Source organism: Colletotrichum destructivum, chromosome 3, assembly GCF_034447905.1.
Source record: "Colletotrichum destructivum chromosome 3, complete sequence".
In the NCBI taxonomy this organism is placed as follows: domain Eukaryota; kingdom Fungi; phylum Ascomycota; class Sordariomycetes; order Glomerellales; family Glomerellaceae; genus Colletotrichum; species Colletotrichum destructivum.
The window spans coordinates 2,521,480-2,537,752 of record NC_085898.1 but is presented as its reverse complement, the minus strand read 5'-3'; the positions used below and the strand labels follow the sequence as shown (position 1 = coordinate 2,537,752).

General features: G+C 57.0%; 3 protein-coding genes across 3 annotated transcripts; all 3 read left to right on the top strand.

The window, feature by feature from the left end:
• The first annotated feature begins 580 nt into the window (after window positions 1–580).
• CDEST_04852 (uncharacterized protein) lies at window positions 581–3,660 on the top strand. The gene is made up of 2 exons (XM_062921011.1): window positions 581–1,964; window positions 2,028–3,660. The coding sequence occupies exons 1-2, from the start codon at window positions 1,376–1,378 to the stop codon at window positions 3,074–3,076; spliced, it is 1,638 nt and encodes a 545-aa protein (XP_062777062.1). The 5' UTR covers window positions 581–1,375; the 3' UTR covers window positions 3,077–3,660.
• A 3,741-nt stretch (window positions 3,661–7,401) lies between these two features.
• CDEST_04851 (uncharacterized protein) lies at window positions 7,402–11,549 on the top strand. The gene is made up of 5 exons (XM_062921010.1): window positions 7,402–8,417; window positions 8,502–8,629; window positions 8,695–8,759; window positions 8,812–10,384; window positions 10,457–11,549. Exons 1-5 carry the CDS (start codon window positions 8,217–8,219, stop codon window positions 11,172–11,174), a joined length of 2,685 nt encoding a protein of 894 aa, XP_062777061.1. The 5' UTR covers window positions 7,402–8,216; the 3' UTR covers window positions 11,175–11,549.
• Window positions 11,550–11,717: 168 nt separating this feature from the next.
• Window positions 11,718–15,044, top strand: CDEST_04850 (Putative peptidase M41, AAA+ ATPase domain, ATPase, AAA-type, core, AAA ATPase, AAA+ lid). The gene is made up of 2 exons (XM_062921009.1): window positions 11,718–14,042; window positions 14,124–15,044. The coding sequence occupies exons 1-2, from the start codon at window positions 12,143–12,145 to the stop codon at window positions 14,930–14,932; spliced, it is 2,709 nt and encodes a 902-aa protein (XP_062777060.1). The 5' UTR covers window positions 11,718–12,142; the 3' UTR covers window positions 14,933–15,044.
• Window positions 15,045–16,273: the final 1,229 nt, after the last annotated feature.

Sequence of the window (16,273 nt, the reverse complement as noted above, 5' to 3'; positions counted from 1 at the left end):
CCGTCCCATGCATCACCTCATTTCATCTCATGCTGCGCCGTCACGTCTTGCGCGAACCTGTCTCGTGTTTCAATGGCTCATCCTTATCCAGTCGTCTCTGTAGACACCTTAGTAACTGGTGGACATTTCCCCAAGGTGTCTGATTCCAGCAAGACAAGTCTTGGCTGGCGAGAGGCACTGAACTTCGGGCACAGGCGCTGGCACAGGCGCCGGCACAGACGCTGGCGTACCTTTACTGAGATACCTACCCACCTGGGCACAGGCATGGGCACCAAGAAAAGGTACCGTTCTTTCCACGAGGTGACACCTCTACCTCTTCCATTCTTTCCCTCCTCCCTTTTGCCCCTGTCCCTGTCCCTGAGCTTGGGTGGCCCCGCTCCTGTAAAAGTGGACCATGGAACTGCTCACATCGACCTTTGTCAACCTCTGGTTGGCCAATGGGATACGGCGTCCGCCAACTAGTAGCCACTCGCCAATATCAAGCGAGATTATCGAAATCTTGCCATCTGCGAGTAACTGCGACTGACTGGGCGGGTGTGTCCCCCCGGGACCCCAAGTCGAAGCGCTCGACATCTGTGAGTGAAGGGGCTGCTGCTTGTTTTTTGGGGTGAGGCTTTTGTTCTTTCTTTGCGTTCGGGGAGGGGGAGAGGGGTTTACTCGAGCCATGCTTTTGGCCCCCGATGCTTGTTATTATTATTCTCGGCCAGCCTGCGCACTCCACACCTACACCCCAAGGTGTCCATGTCCCTCTTTCCTTTCACTTTACTCTTTTCCCCCTCTGCCACCGTCAACATACGAGCGCCGCCATGCCATCGTCCTGATCCATCGGCCATGAAAACTGGCAGATGCAAGGGAGACAACGGATCTCGCCCACCAACGACGAGAAACGGCTCAAAAGACACGTTGCCACTGTCGTCTTGAACACTGTCGGACGCACGCACTCTCACCAAACGGGATAGAGAAGCAGAGGGCTGGAAAGAGGGCGCAAACGAACGTCTGTTGATTCGGAACGCACGCGAAGTCAAGAGAGAGGGGGTTTTCATTCGCGGCCCGCTGCAGGACACGCCACACCACCAGACGATGCCAGCTATCGACACACGCTTGTTATGAAGACGCCAAGAATGGAATTCGAATAGATCGACGACTTCCCGCTCAAACACTCACATGCACACACGCACACACAGATACTCTCACACTCGTTGATCCAATACCAGTCACTCGTTACCTTGTTCTATCTTTATCTGCTTCGCCCTTAGCACCACCATTATCGCCGCCAACGGCTCGATTCGCCTCCCCCAGTTTACCAAAAAAAGACGACCAACCAGACCGAGCTGGTCAGCTCAGCCTCTTGGCACTACGCCACCCCATCCACGCCATGGCCAAATCACTGCGCGGGTCTTCACTCCCTCAGGCCCGCTCCCACCATCACAATCATTACCATCTACACGACAAACGCGCCGCCACTCCTGAGAATGCCCATTACTACCAACATCGACAACTCAACGACGATCCCAGTTCGACTCCCAGCCCCGACGTCCAACCGTCAACCACCTCAGGTCCTAAGGTAGTCGTACAGACCGTCTCGCTCGTTCAAATAGTAGATGCCTCTGGCGTCCCCATCGAAGTCCAGACCATCTTTCCAACATCCGCCACCGTGGATGCCGAACCGGCCACCAGTGCCGCTCTGGGCTTCTCAATTGCTGCGGCGCCATCGTCGTCGGCGTCGTCTTCGTCGTTGTCCACCGGCGACCAGACCTCGGAGTCATCCACCACCACCATCACCTCCTCTTCCTCCAACGATGCCTCGCTGTCCACGCCGGCCACGACGACGTCCTCACCTACGGACCCTTCCGCCAGTCAGGAAATATCCCTGACGTCCGATCCTTTGACTACCACGCCAGCACCCTCGGCACCGGCGCCGTCACTCTACCTAACGTTGAGTGGTCAATCAAACTCGACGATTTGTACGTGATCCCCTCTTGTCTTCCGTTTCCCCCGCCGGACGAATTTGGCTGACCAGCCCCTAGCATTCCTTACTTCAACGAACTCCTCTTCAACATCAGTCTCTACCACAGCCACTTTAACGAGCCAGCTTTCATCTGGCACAAGCAGCGTAACGTCTTCAGTGCTTTCTTCCCTCTCTTCGACATGGGACTCGATTTCTGATTCAACGTCGAGCACCGGTGGACCGAGCACTTCCACCTTTACCACGAGCGCATCGTCGACGCTGGAGCCAACAGCCTCCGGAGACGGGACTGCAGGTGTCATTGGCGGCGGCGGCGGCGGCGGAGCAGGCCAACCGACGGCAACGGCGACTTCCACGGCTAATGATTCCGACAGTGAAGGCGCTTCTACGCCCACCGCGACCGTCGTTGGCAGTGTCGTAGGGAGCTTGGCCGGAGCAGCTTTTCTCGTGGTGTTGGTGTTCCTTGCCCTTCGCTGGAAGAAGCGTTCAGGCGGACGTTTCCGCCTCAGCGAAGCCAGTATGGGCAAGCGCGGCATCCTTACCGGTTCCCGCGGTCCCGAAGGCGGCAACAGCAGCGGGATGATTCAGCGGTCATTGTCGTACGGCCCGACCGCCGCTGCGGCTGGAGCCGGAACCGCCGCGGTAGCCGCTGCTCACAAGCCATTGTCACGAAGGGCTAGCGAACCCTCCGAGACAGGCGAAAAAGGTTTCGTCCGCGTGGCCGGCAGGAAACTGCCATCGGTGCTACAATCTGGGGGCGACGGCTACACCGATCCCCGCGAAGGTGGCTCAGGCGTTGGGGGTGTTGCAGGTACCACAAACGACGACGAATCGGTATATTATCGCGACTCGCAAGCCTTCTTCGACCCTGGGGGACAGACTCCTCGTCTCGCGCTCGGCTCGCCCATGAGACCGGTGAGCGGTGTCGTGGTCCTCAAAGAGTCTCCGGCCCGGACACCCGTAACAGAGTCGGCCCCGTTTTCGGATCAAGACAATTCATTTGTCCCGTTAGCGCCCCCGGCCCGGGACCCCATTGGTCGGACCCTGCCGTCGCAGGACGGTTCTCGGGGTTCCCGAGGCTCGGGCTCGAGGTTCCATGAAGACATGTGAACCCCTTTCTACCCATCTTCCGTTTCTTCTTCTTTCTCTTTCCCTTTTTTTTTTTTTTTTTTTTTTTGAAACAACTGGCTGGCGACCGGCCGGCTTCAACATACCTTGACGCGTATTGTACATTCTCACCATCTTTGGACGATAATCATTAGTATCTATTCGGGGCGGAGGGTTCTTTTTATCATCATCTATGCGGCTCTACGATGGCATATGGATTGGCGTTGAGAGTCTTCCTCTTCTCCTTGTTCCTTTTCTCGCCCTAGCACGTGCGATACGAGCCTGTTATCCAGCAGAGCGGAAGCGAGGTGGATCCCTCGAGAATGAAATGAGAGGGGGTCCGGGCCGAGACGTGTGCGCGACGGCTTTGCACCGCAACGGCATGGACAGATGCGGCAGGATACGAGGTGGGGGCAAGCGTTGGCTTGTATGTAGATATGATCTGGCCTCGGACAGCGTAGGAGAGAAGGGCAAAGAGGAGACTGCCTTGGGGGTCACGGCCACGAAGGAAAGAAGTCTAAATGCCTCTGCTACGATGCATATACAACCCTGCTTCATGCGCAGGGTGTCACTGTCAATATACACGGGCCCAATGTGATGACACTTACACCTTTGCTTGGCTGACTTGTAATATGGCTGATGTGCCGCGCCCATCCGATCACTCTGGCTGGGCGACGAGGATGACGCCTGTAGGACAGAAGGTGGAGAGGATATGTTGCAGACGGGGTAAGAGAAGGGGCACCGGAAGTGCGGGCTGTGGAGGGGATGGATCGTTCGTCGTCTTTCAATGATGCGATCGATGGGCGGGGCATCGTTCAGCCCGTTTGGGTCTTCAGGTTCAACTCTGGCGAGCTATCTCGGGCTGCCTCTCGCAGAACTTGGGTACCTAGCGCAGATTCGTGTTTGCGGGTTTGGTTTCTTCGACCCCAAAGGGGAGGAGGCGGTGCACAACAGCAAAAGGGGCCCCCTTCCCCCCCTTCCCCCTTTCCCCGGGGGGAAGGAAGGGGTGAGGAAGAAAGGCAGATTCCAGAGCCTGTTTGGGGGGGGGGGGGGTTCGCTTGCTGTTGAGTTTCTTGAGACAGACATGAAACGGACGGGTTGGGCCCAGCTACTCTTCCGTCCCAGATTCTTGTCGTCGCTTGGACCCTGCATGACAAATTCCTTTATGTCTTTTTGTTTTTTTTAATCATTTATTTGCTTCCAGTCGTCGCACACATGCGACGGCTTCTCGTCCCCGCCGTTGGGTACGGTGGAGAAGCGCTGAGAGCTCTCCTTCGTCACTCGTGCAAGAGAGGCAGCCAAAGCAGGCGAGACGTCCACATTTCAGGCGTTTATCGTTAGTTTTTCTCTTCCTTTTTTTGGACCGTCCCATGTTGACGGGCTCTCGTCTAGGAACCGGGATGAAACATCCTTGTGTTTTCTCTCTCTCTCTCTCTCGCGCGCGCGCGCGCGTTCTTCTTCCTTTATGCTTCTTCTGCACCTGCTCCGTGTCTCCGATTCACTACGGACGAGCGTGATGAGAACGATCGTCCGTCTCCAGTGAGATACCCGAGGCGGGCAGCTCCGATTCCGCTGCCGGTCATCATGTCGGCCGTGAGATGTCTAGTGTAGAGCGGGCCGGCTGGAGAAGGGGTGCGGTTGTCTTGAGTCTCAGCCCGACCACCTGGAGCCTCGCAGGCGCCTGATCTGCCCGTCCTCTTTCCGTATCCGTAGACACACGATAATGAGTATTGTCAGGCCAGAGGGGTTGGCCAGTGACGCCATCTGCCTCAGGGGCGGTCGAGGCGGACCTCTCGCTGGTCGGTGCTCATTAAAGTCCGGCTACATGACACCGAGAGCTCGAGGTGCAACTGTCGAACCTAGGTAACATGGTGATATCTCCCCACTTCTCTCGATGCGGCGCAGCACCTCACCTCACACCCTCTTTCACAACTGTCCAAGGAGAGAATACTCAAGCCAGTCGGCGCTGGTCTTCGAGAAGCTTTTCGGGCAGGCGTCGCGGACACAGGCGCAACCATTTCGATTATTACGGGGGCGGCGGGACTTGGGAGCGAGGGCGCGAGGCGAGGGATCCCTGGGCAGCACGTCTGGATGGAAGTCCTTTTGGGCGATGCTCTCGACGTTGTCGAATAATACGCGGGCCGTTCTAGATGGGGGGGGGGGGAGGGCGGACCCCCCTTGCTCTTACGAAGGGGTGAGCGGGATGGTGGGATGTGGGTTTTTGAAGCCCCTCTCCGACGGACCCCCCTCCCAGATATATGCACCGGCATGCTCGGATCGAGCCAAACGGTCCAACGACTCCTCCCCTTCCAAGCTTCCCCAAGACGGAAAGGGATTCCAGCCTCACCTTGCTGGTCGGGCTTACAAAAGAGGCCTCACTTGAGTATCGTGCCAGCAGGGACGTGGTAATAAGCTGTTACCATAGCTTCACGTGGGACGTTTTAAGAGCGGCGCTATATGCCGATAGGGCCCATCACGTCAACGCCGCCAATGCAGCCCGCGAACCGAGATGGATTTCGTTGCAGGCTCAAGCCAGTCAGGTTTTTTTGCATGCGCCTACGCGATACACACTGTCGGGTGTGAATGAGAGTTTGCGCGTGTGTACGCCTGTCACATTAAGCACATCCTTGTCCCCATGGTCCAATCCCCGTACTGGAGGCGGTGAAGGCGTCCGAGCCCGCGGTAAGGAGGTTCAGAGCTGTTGGGACAGTTGGTAGCGATGTGTTTTTGATGTAGGCGGACAGGCTTCATTGTCATGTTCCTGCAGCTCGATGATGACGGACGGCGCCTCTTAACGCGGGCACTCGAGTAATGGATGGAGTCGGGGAACGTCGTTGGTATACACAGTAAGTGTAAGAGATAGCAAGAGATAGAGAAAGAGCGTGATTGATTACACTAGGTTCCTGCTGGTGGTGACTGGGTGCGCCGCCATAGAAGAAGCGGCATGGACAACAGGTGGAGGGTAGGGCCTGTCAAGCCGATTCGGGAAAAATGATTTGTCGGACGGCTCGCGCTCGACATGTTGCCGTTGCCGCGCCAGGGTCGCATACGTAACAAGAGAAAGAGCGACTAAGGGGGGCGGAGGGTTGAGGGCTGAGACGTGGCAAGAAAACTCCCGATATCAATAAGAGGGTTGGCAGGTTGGGATAGGTTGGGGTAAGACGGCATGTGAGAGGGAGGAAGGGAAACTGAAAAGGCTCGAAAGGAAAACAGGCTCGGGATCCGCGAGACCGCCTTGGTCACGCATCTCATCTCGGCCTGTTGATGTGAAAAGACCAAGGCAGGATTATCCATTAGGAAGTTTGTGGTTGGCCATACTAATCCCCTGGGCAGGCAGTCGACGGGATCTAGTACTAGTAGGTGCATCGTCTCACCCCTCCTTCCATGTCTTGTCATCGCATGGTGGCTTCCGCGGGGGGCCGTCCAAGTGCCGCCCGAAAATGAATCGTGATGAACGATTCATGTTGTCGATCGGCCAGCGCGGCGGGCGACCTATGGATGGGGGTTGGGACGAGAGATCCGTCTGCGCAGTTTGGCGTACAAATGGGAGACAATGGGGAGAGGAATGCATCCGCACTACCACCACCAAGCATGGGAGCCGAGGATGTGTGCGGCGGTGGTTGCTGATATGTTCTGAGCGGAACGAACAGTATGGCGTCGTGACATTCACACTTACATAGTAGACAGCTGAAAGTTGAAAGGAAGAGGAAGAGGGAACCTAAAATGGCAACTAGGCTTTCGCGACTGAAGAACGTGGCAATACAAAGTCCGAGGTGCGGGCTACGTGAGAGATGCGGTACAGGCTAGGTAAGAAATGGGACTTGGTCTCATCATCCTCAACATTCCATTCCATCCTTCTCTCCTCGCGACGGGGGACTGGATGGGATGCCATCGCCACATCCCTGTTCCTCATTCTCACCCGCCTGCACCCTTCTAGTTCTCTCTGGGCCACCTGTGTGGTGCAGCATCCCATGCCTTGGCCCCCCCCTTCCCGCTCCCCCTGTTCACAGTTTCCCCCAAGTATCGTTTGGCGCGCCCAAAGCCCCCCATCCCCAGCTACGCCCCCCCTCTCTGACCAATGCCGCTCCAGTGTCACTGCAAGCACACTGACGGACGAGTCTGCAATTCTGTAACGCCTTTTACCCCCTCCCAGGTGGTGTACCTGTAGGTACTAGGAACTGCCCACCCCAGGGGGGGAGGGGGGAAGGGGATGGGATGGGAGGGACGGTTGTAGGACGACGATAGGTAACCCTACCTAGGTAGGCAATGCAATTGATTATGTGATACCATACCGCCGCCATGCTGTTCTGCTGTGCTCATTTGGTCCATCTCCCTCTGTCCGTCCCATCATCCTTCTTTCCTACCAATTCCCTCTCCTCTTCTACTCCCCTTTTCTGTCTTTCTCCCAGAATTCCACATCCTCTCGGACGTCTGAACGTGACACCCTTCCGCTTCGCTTTCTCACCATCTCCAGATCGAAACCCCTCTACACCACGTCCGCATCGCCTCACACCGACGCACCCGGACTCACTCACGCGTCGGTACGATCGCCGCAACTCGGCCACCTCGCTCCTTTAACCACCTACCTATCTATTAGCGAAGGCTTCAAAATACTGGACGATACAGCGCCACTGGACAGCGGTTCTAGACCAGGCCTAAAACGAGAGCTTCCAAGTTCCGGCTCTCAGTTCCTTCTGGTCTGCCACGGCGTTCGAACTGACTACACATCCACACTCGGCGTTAACAAAGTCAACGCAAGCCACCGCATTTGCCGAGCGAATGACAGAAGCCTTCAGGCCGCCGCTACGCTAGCTGTCTTGCGCTACTAGCTCTGCTTGCAAATCCCCCAATTACATTCGTGACGGGTCGACTTGTTCTAGCTCCTTCACTTCTCTCGTAATTCCTCGAAATCCCCATCCTTCTCCCTCTCCGCCTCCAACATTTCCGATCTGTGCTCGTGCCCGACGCTCTCTCGCCGTTCTCACCGCTCCGACGACGACAGCGCGACGACGCGACGACGCTTGTCCCACACCTACCGGCGCCCCTCACCGTAGCAGGACATCACACCCCCCACCGGACCCGATCCCGACTCGATCCGCAGGAGCGTGATCCTCGGTGAAGGCTGACGACCAGTTCGTCCAACATGGATCACATGGGCTTCCAGATGCCTCACATGGGGGGACCGCCCCCCATGATGAACCAGCCGCCGCAGATCTTTGGGTCCTATACCCCCGACGGCTTGCCCGTCCAGCACATGCCCCCCGATCTCGCCGCCCACATGTTTGGTGACCCTTCGACCCTGCTTGACGATGCGAACGAGGCAAAGAGAAGAAGAATTGCGCGGGTAAGCACCCAAAAGCCGCTTCCGGATCCCGCCGGTGTTTTCCCGTCTTCCTGAGTGGAACGCTTACGCCTCGTGTGCACGCAGGCTTGTGATATGTGTAGGAAGAAGAAGATCAAGTGCGACGGCAAGATGCCCGCCTGCAGCCACTGCATAAACTACAAGACGGATTGCGTTTTCACCCAGGTTGAGAAGAAGCGCAATCCACCAAAGGGGTACCTACACCCAGCTAGCTACCGTCCCGCCCACTGCCGCGTCAACCGGACTAACAGACTGTCAGAGCCAAATACATCGAAGGCCTCGAGAATCGTTTGGGTCGCATGGAGAACCTGCTGAGGCTTTCCGGTGTGTAAGCCCACCCGTGCCACCCCTGACGCAAGACTAACGGGCAATTTAGGTCTCCTCGGTGAAGACGACGATGGCGACACGGATCTTGGCACCCTCGAGAAGCGCCTGGCCGAGAAACAACACCAGTCGAGACAGGCCTCTCAAGTTGCGTCTAACCCGACCTCGCCATCGCAGGCTACATCGGGACAGAACGAGAACATGTCCACGCCGCACAGTGCCATCACGTCGCCCGAGCCGACCAAGGATTCCCACAGGGAGCACAAGGACGGCGACAGGCATCGGGCCTCGGTGTCCGAGGAAAAGGACAACGAGGAGGAGGTCGAGGCACTATCCGAGCTAATGTGCTCTCTGGTCACGAACCAAAGCGGCGAGACCCGCTACATCGGCTCTTCCTCCGGGTTTTCCATCTTTTCACCCAAGGGCATTCAGTGGGTGAACGAAAAGACGGGCGACAACTCGTTTCAGCAGATGATTTCCGAGGTGTCGCTTGACGACCACAAGTGGACCGCCTGGAAGCCCGAGGTTTTCAGCGATCTCTTCCGCCGTCCCATCTTCCGACCCTTGCCTCCCAAGGCTGAGGCATTGTCTTTGCTGAAGGACTTCTTCGAGAACTTCAATTGCATGTTCCCCTTGTTCCACCAGCCGACCTTTATGCATCTGGTCGAACGGCAGTATTCCGACGACCCCTACGAGGGTACCGGCTGGTGGGCCAGTTTGAACTGTGCCTTGGCTTTCGCCCACCGCCTGCGCGTCATGAGCAACCTCGTGCCACAGGAGGAGGACGATAAAGCCTGGGGATATATCAAGAATGCTTTGGGAACGTTTGCCGAGTTGACGATGCGCAACACGGACTTGCTGAGTGTCCAGGCCTTGCTCGGGATGGCCCTCTTTATGCAGGGGACCCCGAACCCGCAGCCCACGTTCCTTCTCGTCTCGACGGCCATTCGCCTGTCTCACACGATTGGCCTGCACAAGCGGGGAACGGGCTTCAACCTCAACCCCATCGAGATTGAACAGCGGAAGCGAGTTTTTTGGATCGCGTACATGCTGGACAAGGACATGTGTCTTCGGGCGGGCAGGCCGCCGGCGCAAGACGACAACGACATGAACGTGGAACTACCCGACGCCGATCCAGAAGACAACATCGGAAACATTCCGTTGGCCGACGGCAAGGGCAAGATGAACCTGTTCAGGGTCATGTGTGAGTTTGCGACCATCGAAAGCAAGGTATACTCACGGCTCTACTCGACCAAGGCCACCAAGCAGTCGAGCGGAGAGCTGCTAAACACCATCGGAGAGCTGGACAAAGAGCTCGAGGACTGGAAGGACAGTATCCCAATCGACTTCAGACCCGAGCACGAGATCAAGGCGTCGCACACGCCCCTGATTTTGCACGTCGTCATGCTTCATCTGACCTACTACAACTGCCTGACGACAATCCACCGCATGTCGGTACACCACGGCTACTGGACAAGTCGACTGTCCAATTATGCCATCCAGGGGCTCAACGCCAAACCCTTGAATCCGCGTGTCTTCGCCTCTGCGGCTCTTTGTACCGCCGCTGCCAGGGCTTCGATCTCGCTTCTGAAGTACATGCCGCAAGGGGACTCTCCGAGTGTTTGGTGCGTGGACCAATTTCATCTTGCTACACTTCTTTTTGGAGGTGTAATATCTTGGCTAACTGTGATACGCAGGCTGATTATATACTTCCCGGTATCGGCATTGATGACGCTTTTTGGAAACATTTTACAAAATCCCATGGATCCGAGGGCCAAATCAGACACGAGGTTGATGAACTTGGTCGTCAATTTCCTGTCCATGTTGGGGCAAGAGGCCGAGACTGGCGGTGTACACCGCATGCTCGGTGTCTGCTCCGAGTTTGAGAGGATAGCAAAGCTCGTCATCGAGAAGGCGGAAAAGGAGCAGTCCTCACGCAGGAAACGAAAGAGCGACGCCGCTCCAAAGTCGACGTCGAGCCCAGCCGCATCCAGCCACACGCCTCGACCGATGTCCGTGACGACGCCGACCCCTCATAGCATGCACGCGACGGCGACACCTTCCACCACGAATGGCCAGCTGTCGCCCGACTTTAACGGCGAGGCCAACCGCCGGAGGCATGCCTTCAGCCCCATGCAGACGACTTCGATGCGAGAGCCATCGCCGGCTCTGCCATCCGCTGGCTGGCCGCAAGAGTTCAACATCCCGGACCAGACGAACTTTGGCAACTTTGCAGAGATGACAGGGTTCGGCGGCCCCCAGAACCCGCGGTCGCCAGCGGTAAATCTAGGTGCCCCTTTCCAGCAACCCCTCTTGCCTCAAGACTTGTTCTCACTCCCCATGACGCTGGACTGGGATTGGGCTGAGATGAGCGGCGGCGCCTACCCGACTGTGGAGAACGGCAACGTGGGTTGAGACACAACGGTATTGGCGAGTGCGACGCGGCGAGGTGAAATATTAGGGCAATGTGTTACGACGGATGTGGTGGGCAGGATCCAAAGGCTGCATAATGTGCAATGAGACGAAATCACGAACCTTGAACGCATGTATGAGTAATCGACCTGCTTGAGGCGGGAAGTTGCGTTACGGCCTTGGGGCCTGAGAGAAATCGGCGCGCGATGCTATGCATTGCCATAGAGTGTTGGAATAGGTGTAGAACCGACCAAAAAATAAAGACGGGATGGGATGACTGGGTCATTCGACAATTTAATTCGACATGGTTGTTTGTGAATTAAGAATGTGGGATGAGCCAACACAAATGCACATGCACACCCTCACACAAGTGGGATTGAATACCTAGGTTCTCGACACTGGAAATGTACCTACGTAAACGAACGGGAGCCTGGAACTTAAATGCAGGTGTCATTTCAAATTCCTCCACCACCATCGGAGTTTGCGGCGGAAGGATTCTGCCGTCCGTCCTAGACCCACGGGGGCCATGGCAGCGGACGGAGTTTGGCAGTCACGTGCGGCCGCTAAAATCTCGGCCGGCGGCGATGGAGCCCCGACATGAACTCATCACTCTGGGAGCTTTTGCCATCGTCCCAGTCATCCCGGGAAAGCCTGGTTCCATTACCAACCACTCTTGGTACGAACATTTCCACAACCACCACCACCACCGCCACCACCACGGACTCGCGCAAACCCACCGCGGCCGGTGCTCTCCATCGCCCATTAGAAAACCATTGACCGTTTCTTGTTTTTCCCTTACCCGACCACAGTTCCAACGACTAGCAGAGCGCATCAATGAGATAGCACATCGCCATACGCAGTGAACACTACTCCTCCTCGGCCCCGGTCGTCCCGCCTTTCGTCACCCCACGACGCACATACACATATACACACATACGCATACACGTACACACACATCCACGCACAACACAATGGCGAGGTTTCTACGCCAGTCTGCGCAGCTCTCGCGAGCTGTGAGACTCGCGCAGCAGCCGGCGGTGACCCGAATGCGATTCCAGCCGTCGAGAATAGCACGACTCGGCCAGCAAGCTCCGCTCGCCTGCTACCGATCGCGGTTCTACTCGACCAACGGCCCCCAGCCGCCGAAGAATGAAAAAGACCCCAACGAGAAGAAGCCCGAGAAGGAGGAGCAACAGCAGCAGCAGGACCCGGCCAAGCCTCAGCTATCCAAGGAGGAGCAAATACGCAAGGAGTGGCCGCTGCCCGAGGGATGGGTGTATCTCACCGAAGAGGAGCTCGGGATGATGCGTACAATGGCTGAGAACGGCAGGCTGCCACAATTCCAGAAGGAATTCTTCATCAAGAGTGTGGAGGAGATGAAGCTGCTCGGAGTTCCCAATGAATTGCGGGAACTCCTAACGTCGCTGAAGGAGCGCAAGCTGAAGATGACCATCACAGACATCTCCAAGATCCTCCGCATTTCGACACAGGTTGCAAAGAGATTCTCCGACTATGAAGCCACGGTATTGATGCGCGAGGAGCAGGACCCCAACAAGCAAAAGCAGGATGGCGCCAAGGACTCCGAGCAGGGGAACGAGCAGAAGGATGGACGCAACGGCCAGGAGAACGAGGGCGGTCCCGGCGGGCTCGGCGGTAGGAAATGGATTTTTGGCGTTTTTGGCACGGGCGACCTGATTGTGGCCTCCCTCGTTTGGGTTGTCGTCTACCCCTTCTTCGAGTCGATGATATTTGGCCAGGAGAAGGAGATAACATGGCAGGAGCTGCGAAGAAGCTTCCTGGACAAGGGCTTGGTCAACAAGTTCGTCGTCATTAAGAATCCCGGCCGCGTCCGCGTGGAGCTGAACCGCGAGGGAGTGCAGTCGGTCTACGGCGGCAACGAGGGCATCAACCCCGACGTGCATTACTACTTCTCCATCGGTTCCGTGGAGATGTTCGAGAGGCAGCTCGAGGAGGCTCAGAGAGAGCTCGGCATCCCCGCCGCAGAACGCATCCCGGTCAGCTACGCCAGCGAGGGCGGTTTCATGCCCCTCGTCTACGCTTTTGGTCCCACCCTCCTCCTGGTCGGTCTTCTGTACTACACAACGAAGCAGATGGGTGGACGCGGAGGCAACCAGATGTTTGGGTTCGGCAAGAGCAAGGCCAAACGTTTCAACCACGAGACGGCCATCAAGGTCAAGTTCAGCGACGTTGCCGGCATGGATGAGGCCAAGACGGAGATTATGGAGTTTGTCAGCTTCCTGAAGACGCCCGAGCGCTTCGAGAGGTTAGGCGCTAAGATCCCGCGCGGTGCCATCCTGGCCGGGCCTCCGGGAACCGGTAAGACGCTGCTCGCCAAAGCTACGGCCGGCGAGTCGGGCGTGCCCTTCTTCAGCGTCAGCGGCTCCGAGTTCGTCGAGATGTTCGTCGGCGTCGGTCCTTCCAGAGTACGCGATCTGTTTGCGACGGCGCGGAAGAACGCTCCTTGTATCATCTTCATCGATGAGATCGACGCCATCGGCCGGTCGAGACAGGAGGGCAACCGTATGGGCGGCAACGACGAGCGCGAGGCGACGCTGAACCAGATCCTTACCGAGATGGACGGCTTCAACACGCAGGAGCAGGTGGTGGTGCTCGCGGGTACCAACAGAGCCGACATCCTCGACAAGGCACTGATGCGTCCCGGCCGTTTCGACAGACACATCTTTATCGACCGGCCGACGATGAAGGGCCGTCAGGACATCTTCAAGGTGCACCTGGGCAAAGTCGTCACCAAGGAAGATATGGATCACCTAACGGGCCGCCTGGCCACGCTGACCCCTGGCTTCTCGGGTGCCGACATTGCCAATGCCGTCAACGAGGCAGCACTGATTGGTAAGGGGTTTTTTTTTTTTTAACCATTCTGATTCTCCTTGTTGTGGTATTATGAAACTCTTTTGCTAATCCCTCGCTCAGCCGCCCGTGCCAGCGCCGACTCGGTGGAGATGATTCACTTTGAGCAGGCCATTGAGCGTGTCATCGGAGGTCTCGAGCGCAAGTCACTCGTGCTCAACCCGCAGGAGAAGAAGACGGTGGCCTACCACGAGGCGGGCCACGCTATCTGCGGTTGGTTCCTTAAGAACGCCGACCCCCTTCTCAAGGTGTCAATCATTCCGCGCGGACAAGGTGCGCTGGGTTACGCGCAGTACCTGCCGCAGGGAGACGCGTACCTGATGACGGTGGAGCAGCTGATGGACCGGATGGCGATGACGCTGGGCGGGCGCATCTCGGAGGAGCTTCACTTCCCGACAGTCACAACGGGTGCCAGCGATGACTTCCGCAAGGTCACGCACATGGCGCGCAAGATGGTGACACAGTGGGGCATGTCGGAGAAGGTGGGCCCCCTGCACTTTGACGACGACCCGAACACGCTCCAGAAGCCGTTCGCCGAGGCGACGGCGCAGGCGATTGATGCCGAGGTGCACCGGATCGTGGAGGAGGCGTACAAGCAGTGCAGGGACCTGCTGACGGAAAAGAAGGCCGAGGTCGGCATCGTGGCGGAGGAGCTCCTGAAGAAGGAGATGCTGACGCGCGACGACCTGGTCCGGCTTCTCGGACCCAGGCCTTTCGGCGACAACCAGGAGTTTGAAAAGTACTTTGGAGGCCAGGGACAGAAGAGCGCGCCGCCGCCGTTCCCGGCGGAGGAGATTGACAACCCGCCCGAGCAGCCACCCGTCCCGCCCGCGCCAGCATTCAAGAGCCTCGAGGACGCGCCGAGGAGATGAGCCCAGCCAACCAGTGGATGAATCGAACTGTGGAAGCGACACGACCCGGGATCCCAGCGTCGACAATTGTAATTTAACTTTTTTTTTTCCCTCTGATTTTATCTGTTCTCCCGTCTCCCCCCCCCCCCCCCCCCCCCCCCCAAAAAAAAAAAAGTTATCAGAAAGGCTCTCAACTCTTTTGTCTTCATGGCGGCAGTGTTGGTTTATTAGAAAAAGGCATCATCACCATCGGCGGCCGGAGTAGACAGGAGGGAACGACTTGGAACATGTACTTGTAGGACTGTAGATACAACAACCTCTCTAGCTTTAGGCTGACACACACTGTCTCTTTTCCTCTTTCTCTGTCCCCCATTCTCGAAGAAGAGGGAAGAAAAATGGCGAAACGCTCTGCGAATGGGGGTCAAAGACGATAAGCCATTCACTACTGTGCATGCCGTGACGTGACAAGCGCAAAAAGGACGAAGGAACAGGTGGTGGGATCAAGGCGCGATCCGGTCGGTCGGCGAACGTTGGCGTAGACAGTAGGGGACCGGACCACGGCGGACGTTTCCGCACACATGAAGCCCGAATCCGCCGTTGCTCAGGCATCCCGCATTGAGATCCACACGGTGAGGTTCATGTATCACTCCGGAAGGGTGGCCGAGTTGGTTATGGCGCCAGGTTAAGGTCAGCTTAACATCTGTTTCCTGGTGGGGCAACCCGCGCGAGTTCGAGTCTCGTCCCTTTCATTTTTTCTTCGTGCTGCCTCTTTTTATATTGTATCACTTTTTGGCTGGTGTATGGATAGAAAACTCTGGCTTTACCGAGACGGAAGAATACAGGATGAGTGTGGCATGAAAACCAGAGTGTGTCCGTTTTGGCGATTGCTTTGCGAACATTGACTACGCCTTTGGTTTGGGACGGGAACAGGTACGGAGGACACGACTGAAGGCGCTGTAGTTAGTGGGCCACGAGCGTTCTTCACGGCCGGCGCGATGAGAAAAAGCCCATACTGCCGTGTTGTCCGTCGAGTCCGTTGCGAAAAGCGCGCGCTTCTCTCTGCCCAAGCAGAATTTTGCCGCGCGCAGCCAATGAGTCGGTCTAATTCACCCGGTGTCCCAGGACGGGGATGTACTAGGGGAGTACGTAGCCATGGCGGTCCTTCTTGAGGTTCTTTGCATGGTTGGTAGTGAGGCATGGATGGGTACGTACGTAGGTACCTAGTGTAGTGTAGTGTGATAGTCCCTATGTAGGTTGGGCGGTTTACATTGCACTAGGAAAGTGTCTCCCACAAGCGTTAGAGGCAACATGATGCACGTGGCGACTCTTTTTGCACCGGCGGAATGCTGACTCGAGGCGATG